Below are 14,290 nucleotides of genomic sequence, written 5' to 3'. Positions count from 1 at the left end.
AAGGAGATTAGGCTCTGGAACCAGTGAGGGGAGGGGATGGGGGAAGGGTAGAGATATCTGACAAGGATATAGGGTGTGGGAGGCAAAATGACACTGGCTATGAAACAAGACTGAGACAATAAGTCATGGAGGCGGGAGACTGGGGTATGTGAAGACAGAGATAGGACTGAAAGCTGACAGATGCAACAATAAGCTGTGAGGGGGAAACAGGAATTGGCTGAGTAAGGAGACTGGGACTGAGTAGGCAAGAACAATTGATTGAGACACAGAGTCAAGTGGCAGAAGTTTGTGTGGTGGATTTATAGATTCCAGTCCCGCTGATGAACCATGTAGATGTCAATATGATGCCACAATTTCTGTGTTTTTTCTTGTTTGCTTTTTTTATAAACCTAAGAAACAACACACACAAAACTGCATTATCACAAGAACATTATTTAGTCAATAGCTCAAAAGTTAGGTTATGCCAGAATTAACGTTGCTTTGGTGTGTATGGTATAGACTTTAATTACATGATCACATACTGTTTTTTCCACAGACCCGCTGCCTCATTCAGAGCACAGGATGGACTTGCTCTAAGGATGAATGAGGGTTTTGTTGTCTACTGGCCCCTTGGCTCATTTGTTGCAGAAGCTGGAATGTGTGTAGTGAATAAGGCAGAGAACTGCAGAAAGAGAAAGAACATTTCCATGGTTAAAGTAATTTAATGCTGCCCTGGAGAACTGGATGCTCTCTCTGCCTCTGCCACAGAGTTCCTGTGTGATGCTCGGCAAGTCAGTTAAACCAGATTCTTTACAGGGAGTCACTAATGGAGTGTTCCTCGGTTTCTTGGTGCCTGAGTTGGAGCCTGGGGTCTGATTTGCAAAAGTGCTAAGCACTCAACTGCAACTGAAGTCAAAGGAAACTAGCTGAACTTATAAAGTGCTATATAATGCTAAGTATTCTGAAAAATCGGGTCATAGGTGTCTCAAATACGACATCCAAAATTAATGGATACTTTTGACTTTATAGTGCCTCAGTTCCAGATCTGCAAAATTGGAATAATGCCACCCTCTCACCTCCTAGGGGTGTTGTGAAAATAAATTAATAGATGTTTGTGAAGCATTCAGATACCATAGTGACGAGCACCATAGAAAAACCCAGTAAATTAATAATTCTGTCTTCAGAGTATGGTTCAATATATAAACCTTGGGGTCACACATTGAACATTTAGGATAAACAAAATATTGAATAGCTGCTCATTAAGAGACTCCATCCTGTGCACAGAATGAAGCCAGGGTCTTGTGGAAAAAACATAATCATGTAATTAAAGCATTTATCATAATGCACAAGGGACAGAATTAAAATGGAACAGGTAGCCTTAATTCTGACATTTCCTAACTTTTGAACATTTGCCTTTGCAACCTGAATATTCTTTTAACATATTTTTGTGTGTGTAATATTATATTATCGACAGCACAGGTAGTGCAGTTTATAGTTAAAGAGGCCCAAAAGTTTCCATTATAAGGCTTTGCTTTCAGTTGCTTGTAACAGCCAAACTTTAACTATTTGTGCTGAAAATTTCCTTATCAACTGCCTGGCTCAGTCCGAACTATATTTGGGGAAGTTTAAGCTAAAATAGTTCAACCATTTTTGAGAATGAGATTAGGGGAAAATATGCTGTTTTACCCACATTAAAAAAATTCTTACAATTGTTTCACTGAGAAGCTCTAGCATCTCTATACTTTGGAGCAGGAACTTAAAATTTGGCAGGGGTAAGGGGAGTAGATGTTACCCAACTGTTAAGGATGTTCCTTTTACTATCCCTATGAAAACTCACCCAAATTATAAACCTGTGAAAAACTGCAGTTTGCATATGCTTAGTAGAGACTTTGTTAGAGTTTGGCAGATAAATTCTCTGAAGATACAAACTGCTCAGAGGTGTTCCATCCCCTCACAGAGTATATGTACCAACTGGACTGTGCGTGCACCATCTTCACAGAGACACTGAACATGCTCCAGGCTAGTATTGCAGGGGCTGAGAGCAGGACTTCCCCACAATTCCTCCTTCCAGCAGCCAGGGGTTGTTGAGGTGCTAGACACCAGAATTGGGAAGAGGGAGACTGTATATGTATCAGATGCCTTTGTTCTACCCATCTCCACCTAAGAGTTGGCAATGCCTCTAGTAAAATATCTACAGACAGACACTGTGTGACCAGGAGGTCTCTGCTACCTGTCTCCAGAATACAGGTCAATACTTGGTTTCAGAGTAGCAGCCGTGTTAGTCTGTATCCGCAAAAAGAAAAGGAGTACTTGTGGCACCTTAGAGACTAACAAATTTATTTGTCTCTCTATTAACATAGGCCAATAATTAAAAAAAATAGGAACCAAAAGTCAAGTTACTAAATCTATATTTAAGCACCTAAAATAAGTGAGCTGACTTTCCCAAGTGCTGAGCACACAGTAACTCCCACTGAGGCACAAATGGTCAACTAAAAAAACCCAAGGTGTGGAATGAAATGAAGTCTACTAATTTTTTGGTATAAGGTTGTTTGGCTACTCTCCTCCATTAACCCTTCCACCTTCCCCAGTAACCATCTCTCTTCCTGACTGTCCTTAACCTTCTCAATCTCTTTTGACTCAATCTTCTCACAATTAAAGCACGTTCTGATCTATCCCATCCTCAAAAGCCTTTCCTAGTCCCCAACAGTATCCTCTCCCAGATACTGCCTCCCTTCACTTCCAAACTCATCTACAACTGCTACCTCAAGTGCCTCTCCTCCAACTTCATCCCAGATCCCTTCTAGTACTGCCTCTTTCTCATCACATCATCCTTGAATCCCTTGCTAGCTTTGACTGTGTTTTTGTCTCCTGCTCCCGCAACCACCTTCTCGTTTTCCATGCTGAGCCCTATGTAAGGAATGGGAATATCTGTGCAATAGGGCAAAATGGCTCCTGGTGCCTCAAGAGCCATGACCCCTCTGATAGCATAGGACAACAAGTGACAGAGAGCTAGCTTTCTTTTTTGTTATTGTTAAATAATGTGAGTTGTATGGTTACCTGAATTCAGCCCATATATGCATTAAGGAAACATGTCTGAAGCAAAAAGGTCAAATACATTTACATTCCATAGGGTTTGAGCAAATTATGGAAGCTTTGCTCAAAAATGTAATTATTATAGTATGTGCTGGTTAGGAAACAAACAAGATTTTTAAGGAGAAAAAAAAAAAAGGAGTAACATGATAGCCATTCCTAAAGTGCATGCCAGGCATCCACTTGACTTACCATTGCGCCAAAGGTACAAATAATACAATAATAAAAACGAGTTACAAGTCTTCAGATTTGTGCGCAAGAAAGTCATTTAGGCTAACTTTATTGAAGAAGGGTCTTTTTAAAAGATGTTTAAAGGCCATTGTTGAGAATAACTATTCTCTTGGAAATAAGATAAGACAATCATTAAATTCTTGTACTGGGTGATAGATAAGAAAATTATTTGCCATTTTATCTTCTATTTAAAATTATGATAAACGAAAGCAGTCTTTTTCCCATTAGTAAAAACAAATGACATTGAAAGTAAAGGCTGTGAATGTTGTCAGAAACTCCATTAAAGTTCTGGTGACTACCTCAGAAAAAGCAATGAAAAAACAACTTAAAATAAGCTTAACTGGTTAAAAAAGAATATCCTGTTCTTTAGTTTTAATATAATGTGAAAAAGGTTTGTATTTACAGTGCAGTATGGAGGACTATGAAGGGGATCTTATATTGATTTCTTATCTGTTCCCCTTCTCCTCCTCTTTCCTTTTGTTTGTTAACGCTCACCTGTCAAATCATGTCTTTAAATTGTCTGGGAAAATCAGACTGCAAATTTTTAGGGGAAGAGACAGTCTTCCTCTGTGTTCTGATAGCACCTAGCATGAAGCCACTCCCCTCAATCCTGATTCAGGGAATAGATTTTCAAAACTACTCAGAAATGACAACTGGAGTACAATTTTTAAAAGAACCCCATTCCCATTTAACTAAATGAGGCAGATTTTCAAAAATAGCTCAACAGCCAGAAGCTCGCACTTATGTACCTAAATGGGAGCTATTGGGTGCTGAGGTCTTCCCTAAAGACTTTGGGTAAAAATCCTAGTTCCTCTGAAGTCAATGGGAGTTTTGTCATTGACTTCAATGGAGCCAGGATTGCCTTTCATGCAATACTGCAATGGAAATAAATAATCAATATTCTCTGCTTCCATTATTCCCAAACAAATAAAGAGTTACAATATATTTTCTTTTATACGGTCTAATAAAAGGACTAGGATTTAGAAATATTATTTACCATGGGAAGCAGAGAGACTTGCCTTCTTAGCTGAATGCTTCTATTATTTGACCTAATGATTACAATTTATTATTTAGAGGTTCAATCTTACAATGGATAATTATTACACTGTAAGAGAACAGGAAGGAACTGCAATGTATAAATTGACTGAAGTAATACATATTAATCCCATAAAAGCTAGAAATTTTGGCTTTGCAAGTCTGATTTTGATGAAAATATTGAATAAGCCATTTTTTCTTGGATCCTCAAGCAAACAATCTGTATTAGTCCTTAATAAAATGCACTGAAGATTAATAGACTTTCAGAAGATTATTGTTAAAATATTGGGAAAAGCTAACAGCTCTGAAGTTAAGTCAATTTAATTGTAAATAAGACATTAAAATAATTCAAATGATATAGACAAAACTCAAATTTATCATTAAATTATTTAATATATCATTGTAGTTAGGGCTTACAGATAACATTTGACTTGGGTCATATAAACTAGTCTACCAAAGTGGTCTGTAATCAGACTAAATATAAATGTTATCTTCATATTATCCTTGATGTTGAGAAATCATTATAGATCATATTGGGAGGTGGGGGAAATCCCCAAAGATGTATTCTCCCTACTGCTCTGGAGTGGAAGTAAACTATCACAGGGGCATCTAATAGGCATAACTAATTTAGTTTAGGACCTGTTGCAGATGGGATCTTAAGTTAACTTGAGAAATAATATTATATGCACAGAAGTGGAATCATTTAGGTACAGATTCTGACACAGTTACTCAAGCTGAATGGTACCTTAACCCACAAATGACCTAACTGAAGTCTAGTCTGAGTGAGGGCATCAAAATCAGGCCTTTCATGATTATGCTGATGCTTTATTATGCTCTTTCATCTGCTTCCTTTGGACAATTGATATAACAGGATCTTGTAGTAAAGGTGCCTGTATGATAAAGGTAGCTATTACCAGCTATTTTTCAGCTAACCTGTATCATTTTAATTTGCTAAAGTTACAGTTCAAGCGGAAATACTTTCAGGAAAAGCTCATCACAGTTACAGCTTTGTAGGCAGCTCTGGGCAACACCAAGAGGATGCTGGAGATAAATTTGTTTAAACATTTTTCTGCTATTCCTAGTCAAATCTGCTGCAGAGTTATTGGGTGTTTATCTCCTATTATTGGCACCTCTGAAATATACTCACTTTAAGTTTTGGCCTTGGGACAAACTGAAACTGACTAACATATAACAGAAGGGATATGAAGATACATTAAGTATGGAGCTGTAACAGTGTTCCTGTTGCACATAAGTGAAAGTACTTGGTCTCCCATCATTTGAAGCAGCACACTATTCCAAGATGGAAAACTCTTGCTGCTGGCAAGGCTAACTATTTGTAAAGGTGGATTTAAGGAAATGTACTAAATTAATGCTCATTTACTTGTATAATTATGTGCTGTCTACATAAACCTACAGACTTTTACCTTTCCAATATTACCACTAAGTTAATGGAAAACAGGACACGGGAGGGTGTGTGGGCATGCCAATGCTGATGAATGTCAAGCTCAAGTTACCTGACTTGCTTGTTGTTTTAACATCTGTACAGTATACCATCTAATGCATCACCTCTCAGACTTTTAAATCTGTTATTTTAAATACATTCACAGCAATTTGGCTTAAAAGCGCCTTTGATTATTAAAATAAAAGGCAAGTAGGTAACCTGTATCTTTAGCTTCTTTGCCACCTGATATGTTAAACAGCCTTCATACCTTAAACTTACTTTAATAAAGCATGCAATTATTAAAGCATTGCAGAATGGCCCCAGAGCACACAAGCTCCATTAAATTTGCTTATATCTAATTATGACTGCCTGAGGCAGGTGAGAAATTGAGTCTGATAAGATCTTTCTTTTTACCTTAACCAAAAAAAAAAAATAAAGGCAGCAGTGATTTTCTATCTAATTACTATCTACAACTATTTACGGTATTTTCTCCTTAAATGAACACTCCACAAAGCATTCTTTGTGCAGTAACCAGTCAATTCTAACTTTTTAAAAGCGTCTGAGATACAAAAGACAAGTTTATCTTGCTTCAAGGATGATACAGGTCACCAACGATGTCACCCCAAAGTCACTTTCTGAATCACTCAGGTCTTACCACTTTTTAAATGGATTTTGGTTTAAAAACTAAAAATTATTTTGGTTCTAAACAATTTGTAAGAAGGACTAAATTGTCATACAGTTCAAGAGAGCTGCTTATGAGCAAAGCAAATGAAACAAAGTTCAGTTGGTGACATACAATTACTTAGTTCTGAAAAAGCATATTAGTTAATCTTACTCTTCTATCTCACACTGAGATGTTAAGTGCTGTAAAAATATAAGCAACATCCCTTCTCTATTTGCTGTGCATGAGCTGGAAACTTTCTTTCTTTTAAATAAAAGATCTTGAGCTTTTTTCTTTATTTAAAGATGGGTTGGTGGGAGGAAGTGAGGCAGTTAATTCCTATAGATTGTACCTGATCACCCCCACCAGAGGAGAAAATGGTATTAAAATCATAGAATCATAGAATATCGGGGTTGGAAGGGACCTCAGGAGGTCATCTAGTCCAAACCCCTGCTCAAAGCAGGACCAATCCCCAATTTTTGCCCCAGATCCCTAAATGGCCCCTCAAGGATTGAACTCACAACCCTGGCTTTAGCAGGCCAATGCTCAAACCACTGAGCTCTCCCTCCCCCAAATTGGGAACATCTTATGTAAACTGAGAGTGAATGACAAAGTTTTGTGTTTCTAGTCATTTTAATAATGCTAACAGCACTGAAAGATCCACTGAGAACAATGAAATGAGACCATACTAGTAAGTGCTGTAAAACTAAAGAGTTGTGACAAGGGAACCCAGCTGGAGCTGAAATGACTTCAACAAGGAAAATGAATAAATAAAAATATATTTTTTTAGAGTGATAGTAGTTTCAAGCCAGGATATGAACAAACAACTAAAGGTACTCCACATAACTCTTAAACAATATTACACCACAATATTACCCCTTTATTTTTAAAAAGGGTATTTAAGGCAGTAGAAAAAGGCATTAGATACAATGTGAAAGTGTCACATCTATGCTGAATGTAAGACCTGTCACATGCCAAGGTTATTCGACACAATTTATCAGATATATATTTTTATCCACCCATGTAGAACTGACTCTTTTCTATTATACTAGCCATTCTTTGGTCTAATGACCCACAAAACCCTAGTGACCCCAAAAGAAAAAGGGGTTTTTGTCAGTTTTATTCTTAAAGCCTAATCTGATACTTTTACATGAAAAACTGCTTAGAGTCCTGTAATTTGGAAATGATGTATTGTGCCATTAATAAGGTTCTCATCTGCTTCTGTATGGTTACAGAACACGTGCCACTCAATAAAGCTTTCTTTAATAGTCCACTTGGGTATATCTTTTGTCTTTGCAAACATTCAGGTCATCTTTTGTAATAGCTTGCTTCAATATAAAAGTCACACTTCAAACCATTGCCAATGAAAGTCAAAAGATATGTTGATTTTGAGCTCCGATTTACTCAAACAACTAAACTATAACTCTCATTCTTTAAAAAAATATCAGTGACATCACCTAGTGTGTGCTATCAGCTTCACAAATTTAAAGATTGCTGTCATACAAGTTCTTTGAGTCCCAACATAATTACATCATGTTGGATGTTAACTTGTTAATTCTTCGTTAAATCTTTTTGTGATATTTTATAATTCTGAACCCATCTCTAGCCATCAATTTGTATTCCCTTTGAATGACCGTACTGCGGACCATTGCATTATATATGTAGGTATACTGGGGGGGAAAACAACTGAAGGAATTTAATGACTAAGCTACAAAAATCTATTGTGTATATTATGTATTATTCATAGGTTCCATTAATTGTTCAGACATACTGTCATATTCTGGCAATACTCATTTTAAAATCTATCCTTCTTCACCTCTTCATATTACTGTTTTTCACCTTAAATTACAAAACAGAGTTTTTGTTTTCTTTTTCCTTGCTGTGCTTTTGCAGTTGCTCATTAATAAATTAAGTTTACCAAAGTGTTAACATACAGCACTGTTTATAATCTGGATACCTACCAAAAGCTGCTACTTTTATGATGAGGGCTTGAATGTTAGATGATATCATTTCTTTGAGCAAAGCTTCCTGGTTTTGACGCCAAAGGTAAGCTAAAGGCTGCAGATTAAGCCTCTTACACCTATTTAAAAGAAAAATAAAGACAAATCATTGGGTAAATTCCAATATTATGTTCTTTTACACAATTGTTCAACAATAATTGTAACACATTTCTTGGGTGTCCTACTATTGAACATGTATGTTTTCTAAACCTTCAATATTTTACTATAATGAATGTATTAAAAACATGTTATCTTTTATAGAGTACAGTGTATATGTGCACTGTATGAAAAAAGAAAACTAAACATTCTGATTTTAATTGTACCTGTACAAATCACTGATGTTAATCATGTTACACTGGTAAAATAAGTATAAACAAGGAGAAAATTAAGCCCCAAAATTTCATATACATAACTCCATATAAATGCAGAAGATGGTATATTTCTGTCCACAATATTAAGGTCAACGTTGCTTAAAGTGGAATGCACAGAGCAGATAGCCACTGCATACTCTGGGGATCAACTGGATTGCCACATATGGAATGAGTATAGAATCTGTAAGAGAGATAAAAAATACCAACCCAAGAAGACTAGTTTCACCTGCTGTACTTACACTTGTAAAAGTTGGTTTGAATATGCTCTTTAAATTGCATTAATATTTACCACATTAGACGATCACTAATTCACACTACTGACAGTGAGAGACCCACTGCAAATTAGCAAATTTTGTGAATTAGTGAGAAAGTAGATAAAAACAAAAATAAAGCAAGGGGACTTTGTCCATTAAGGCCCAAACCCTGCAAACACAAACAAGTGGATAGCCTTACTCAAATGAGCAGTCCTATTAAAACAATGCTCAAATTACATGCAAAATAGACTTATTTTGTCAATTATCATTGTTTCAATTATTTAACACGTGATAGCGTATTAGAAGAATTAACATTATTTTTAAATGTGCCTAGAATTGGGGACCTGAAGAAAAGCTCTTTGTAACTCAAAACTTTGTCTGTTTCAACAACAGAACTTGGTTTACACTCATGTTAAGGTTTATACTCTTCTCCTTCCAAAGCACCAAGAGTTTTATTTGCAAATAGACTTTTTAAAAGCCCAACAAAGCACAAAAAGTCTTGAGCATGTTGCTAGGATGTGCATATTTGCAAGTGTATCTTATACAATCAATTTTTGTTGAAACTCTCAGAAGAAGGAGTACGGTACACCCACATTAAACGAATCTTCCCAATACAAATGAGAAATGCAAGTTGCTGCTTAATGATTTTTTTAAATTATTAAACAAACTCCTTCTGTGACAGACTGGGATCTTTGGTAAGTTTTGGCTTGTCTTCAAAAGGAAGTAATGGCAGTACAGCCAATATCAGGTGTCTCATCTCTTTTATTAATTGAAAAAGATATGGTGCTTTTCCTATTAACGCCTGATCATCTTTCAGGAGATGCTAGATTTAGCTGGTTTTCGGGAAAGTATGATGATTCAGTGGATGAGCTTTGTATAGTCTACAAAATTTCTTTGTTTTCAGATTCTTGTGGGTCAAAATTATATTTATTATGACTCTGGTCATTTTTATTTCCTGTCCTTAATGGAAATTTCAGTTGAAAAATGTCAACTGGTAACTACCAGATTATTTTGGTCAATTCTACATTTTGGAATTGAGCAGTGACTCTGTTGTTCCCTTGGACTACTGGATCCTCCAGCTGAAGCTGAGAAAGGTCAGTGGAAGTAAATGGACCAATACCTCTCCCATTATATCAATGCCAAAACTCTCAATAATTTCAATGGATCCAGGATTAGACAAAAAGAAGCCTGTAGAATCCATCAAATCCATTTACTATCATTTCACTACTAGTATACATGCAAGATATACATACGGAGAAAAAAACACAGTGCTTTCGGTTAGTATGTTTTACAAATCAGGTATCTTAGAATATGGAATAAAAACACCTGTTTCTGTTTTATACTACAGACTTTTTGTTGGTTTTGTGCACATCACTGACAAAAAAATCTTTTTCAAATTTATAAGTAACTTCTCAAGAATATTTTCTTACACGTCTTCCACTCGAACTCGTTGATAGTCAGAAAAAATGGCTCCTACAGAGACACCTTCCACTTCTTCCTTGTCCTTAGGGGAAAAAAAAGAAAGGCATAGTAGTGTTACAAATACGTTAATGCACATACTCATCGGCAGACTGGAGATTCAGAAATACATAGTACTTCACTTTGAAAACCAACCAGAAAGGGTGGATCCTTTTCTCAGTACCTAGTATTTAAAAAAAAAAAAAAAAAAAAAATTGAGTAGTCTGCAAGGTAGATCTGCTCCATGGATACTACACCAACCTCAGAGGGAGCAGTACTCTGCTACCTTAGTACCACTACTCTACAAAGGAAATATCCAGTGTATCTGCAAAGCAACAGGCCCTACCCTGCAACCCTGTTCCTGAAACTCCTACCACCATTCAGTGTAGCTGCTCTGGTTCCATTATGCCTGGTACCCTCCATTCCAACAGCAGAAAGGCAGGATTTGCCATTTTGCCCCTCAGAGCACAAATGAAAGCTTATTATGTTCCTCCCTCCTACAATCTATGTTGGGATGTTTTTCACCACCGAGGAAGTCTCTGAGGATTCCTAATGATTTTTCTCTACTTTAAATTCTTTGCTCTTCTCTCACACAAGGTCCTATGCCACAACAATGAATCTCAGCAACCTGGGAAAAACTATACAGCCAGTTATTACTTTACTTAAAACAGGTCTCTGTCACCCTAAGGAAGATCATTCCATTGACAAACAAATCTTATCAAGATACAGTGGTCACCATTAAACAGTTTTTTCCAATGTTTATGACAGAGTGGAGTGTGCGATGATGATGTTTTTTCCATACACAGAACAGTAGGTATCTGTGGTAACTGTGAGCAACTGTTGACTTTGATAGCTTCTGTTATCAAACAGATTTTCTGGGTTGTTTTCCCATATGATCATTGTTTCTGTTTTTAATTACTTAAGCTGATATTCTTTTCTTTGCAAATATAGTAGAAAATATTACATTTTAAAATGAATGTACTTTTAAAATGATTCATGGGAAGCATCTGTTTTTTGGGTTTTTTTATCTTGAGTTCAAATCAGAACCAATTTACTGGAACAGAAGTAGCATTCTTCTTCCTAAATTTGCACCCAGTAAAACTGACTTGAGCTGAATTAGTTTTCCTGCCATGGCTGATCATGGCTTTAAGGTGTAACTTCTCCTCTGAGGTTGTTGTGCCTTGTACCAATGCTGTGAAGTCTGCAGCAAGGCTTTCTCACAAAAAACTTTCATCTATATACATATCCATATATGTATCTCAGAATGAAATTGGTCTTTTTTTTTTGTCATGACATTCAATTGCAAACTCAGTCAGTTCCTTATCAGTAATTACCCCCCAAGTCACCTGCTTCATAACTATTTTTAGATAACAATTCCGTTTTATTCCTGTGCTGCATTATCCTTTCCTTCGTGTATTATTTTATACTTCTTTACATTAATTCTCATCTCATACCAGTCCAACCAAATTCCCAAGTTGTTCATATCCAACTGTATTTTTGATTGAAAATCCTCTCTATTTGTCATAACTCCTAGCTGTATCATCTGCAAATTTGATCACTGTTGAATTTACATTCTCCTTCAGGTCATTAATGAATGTTGAATAATACTGATCTCAATACCAAGCTCTATATGGGATTCCTCTTGATGCCTCTGCACATTCTGAAGTAATACTATTGATAATAAGTTATGATATCTTATCTGTCAGCAGTTCATTATCCATTGATATTATTATCAAGACAATACTCCTCCTGCTTCTCTTTGAGATTCCTGTACAATACTAAGTCAAAGGACGTTTAAAAATACAGATAAATTACATCCACTGCACTTCCCTTGACCACCCAGTCCATTACTATATTTAAAAAGAAAAAGAAAAAGAGTAATCAAGCTAAGATCAAGCCAAGCAGAATTGTCTCTGAATAGAATTCTTTACAAAATTTTCCATGGAGCCTTCTTGGGTCTATTTAAGTGTATACTATACATTTGAAAGCTTTTCTCAGATATTTCTTTGTTCTGTTTGTCTTTGACATGTGAGATACATGTACTGCTATTAGTAATACTAGTACCACTTATATATTGGATTGCCAGGAGTCCAGTGTTGGACCGGAATACCCAGTCGAAAAGGGACCCTGGTGGCTCCAGTCGGCACTGCCAACAGGGCTGTAAAAAGTAAAGTCGGCGCTGCAGTGGGGGCCGCAGCTAAGGCAGGCTCCCTGCCTGCCCTAGCGCCACGTGGCTCCTGGAAGCAGCCGCCAGGTCCCTGCAGCCCCTAGGTGCATAGGTAGCCAGGGAGGCTCCACGCGCTGCCCCCGCCCCGAGAGCCAGCTCTGCAGCTCACATTGGCGGGAACCGCAACCATTGGCTGCGAGCCGCGGTAAGCACTGCCAGGACGCCCCACGCCCTCCTGCACCCCAATCCCCTGCCTCACCCCCAGAGTCCCTCCCACACCCAAACTCCCTCCTGGAGCCCGCACCCCCCCAACACCCTGCCCCAGTCCCCTCCTGCACCCCAAACCCTTCATCCCCAGAGCCCACCCCCCCTAAGCTGAAGCCCGTACTCCAGTCCCCTTCCCCAGCCAGGAGCCCTCTCCTAATTTCTGGCCCCACCTGGAGCCCGCACCACCTGTCCAGAGCCCATACCCCCACTACCCGAACCCCTTGCCCCATCCCAGTAACCTCTCCTGCATCCCAATCCCCTCATCTCTGGCCCCACCCTGGAGCCCGCACCCAGAGCCAGGGCCCTCAGCCCCCTTCCACACTCCAACCCCCTGTCCCAGCCCAGTGTAAGTGAGTGAGGATGGGGGAGAGCAAGCGATGGAGGGATGGAGCGAGCGGGGTGGGATCTCGGGAAGGGGTGGAGTGTTCGGTTTTGTGCGATTAGAAAGTTGGCAATCCAATTTATATAGCACAGTCAGGTTCAAAGCACTTTATAAAACAATATAATTATCCCCATACCAAATTTGTTAGGTACAGCAGCTAAGTATTATTCTGTATATTTGCACTTTATGTAAATAGTATATGCTTCGCATTAGCATTACTTAGTTATAAAATAGGCTACACCATGGAATAATGTATTGCAGTTTAAGTATATTAATGCACTTCTCAAAAGATTTAAGTTCACTTAGCCTTCATGCTTGTGCCTTATACACATCCATGGAGTATTAATAGATCAGTGACCTATTGAACAAAATGTGAATGATGCCACTATAATTCATGTAGCTCATTACCACATTTACAACCAGATTTTCTGTTTATCCATGTGCCATTATAAAAATCATTGTATGTTGTGAAGTGAGAGTTTTCTACTTTCATTAATATTCTTAAAGTTTTCAGTGACCATTTCTAAGAGTACCATGTTTTTAACTGAAAACACCTGAGTGAATTGTTCCGTCTGAAACTCCAAAAATAAAAATATTTACAATAAACTAAGGCTTTGCAATCACATTTTAGGCATTAGGTCTAGAAAGCAAAGAAAATATCAGTGTTGTGTATCCAAAGTATGACTTCTAACTGTTAATTATTAGCACTATGAATGAATGAATGACACACTATCATCCTCATTCTAATTACTGTGTATTTCTACTTCTGACCCAGCCACTGAGATGTATTTAGACATGACTTACTCTCTACAATATGGCAAAACTGCACAACAACATGCTATTGACTTTATATTCTGGCTGAATTTATTCTTGGCTCATCACCGTTTTGTTTCACCTTTTCAGTTTTTCTGGAATTACAGTATATAGTGCCAATGAAGGCATAAAATATAAGCA

At 37.6% G+C, this 14,290-nt stretch overlaps 1 protein-coding gene across 3 annotated transcripts in view; it reads right to left on the bottom strand.

The window, feature by feature from the left end:
• The window catches only part of DPH6 (diphthamine biosynthesis 6), a 367,209-nt gene that overhangs the window by 248,296 nt on the left and 104,623 nt on the right, over nucleotides 1-14,290 (bottom strand). For all 3 annotated transcript variants that reach the window (XM_077818948.1, XM_077818949.1, XM_077818950.1), the window contains 2 exons: nucleotides 10,493-10,566; nucleotides 8,399-8,517 (listed from right to left, as the gene is read on the bottom strand). In XM_077818948.1, the coding sequence (XP_077675074.1) occupies nucleotides 8,399-8,517; nucleotides 10,493-10,566 (193 nt within the window). The remainder of the gene's footprint in view (nucleotides 1-8,398; nucleotides 8,518-10,492; nucleotides 10,567-14,290) is intronic.

The sequence above is a fragment of the Eretmochelys imbricata genome, chromosome 6 (genome assembly GCF_965152235.1).
Source record: "Eretmochelys imbricata isolate rEreImb1 chromosome 6, rEreImb1.hap1, whole genome shotgun sequence".
Taxonomy (NCBI): domain Eukaryota; kingdom Metazoa; phylum Chordata; order Testudines; family Cheloniidae; genus Eretmochelys; species Eretmochelys imbricata.
This window is presented reverse-complemented; position numbering and strand designations above follow the sequence as displayed.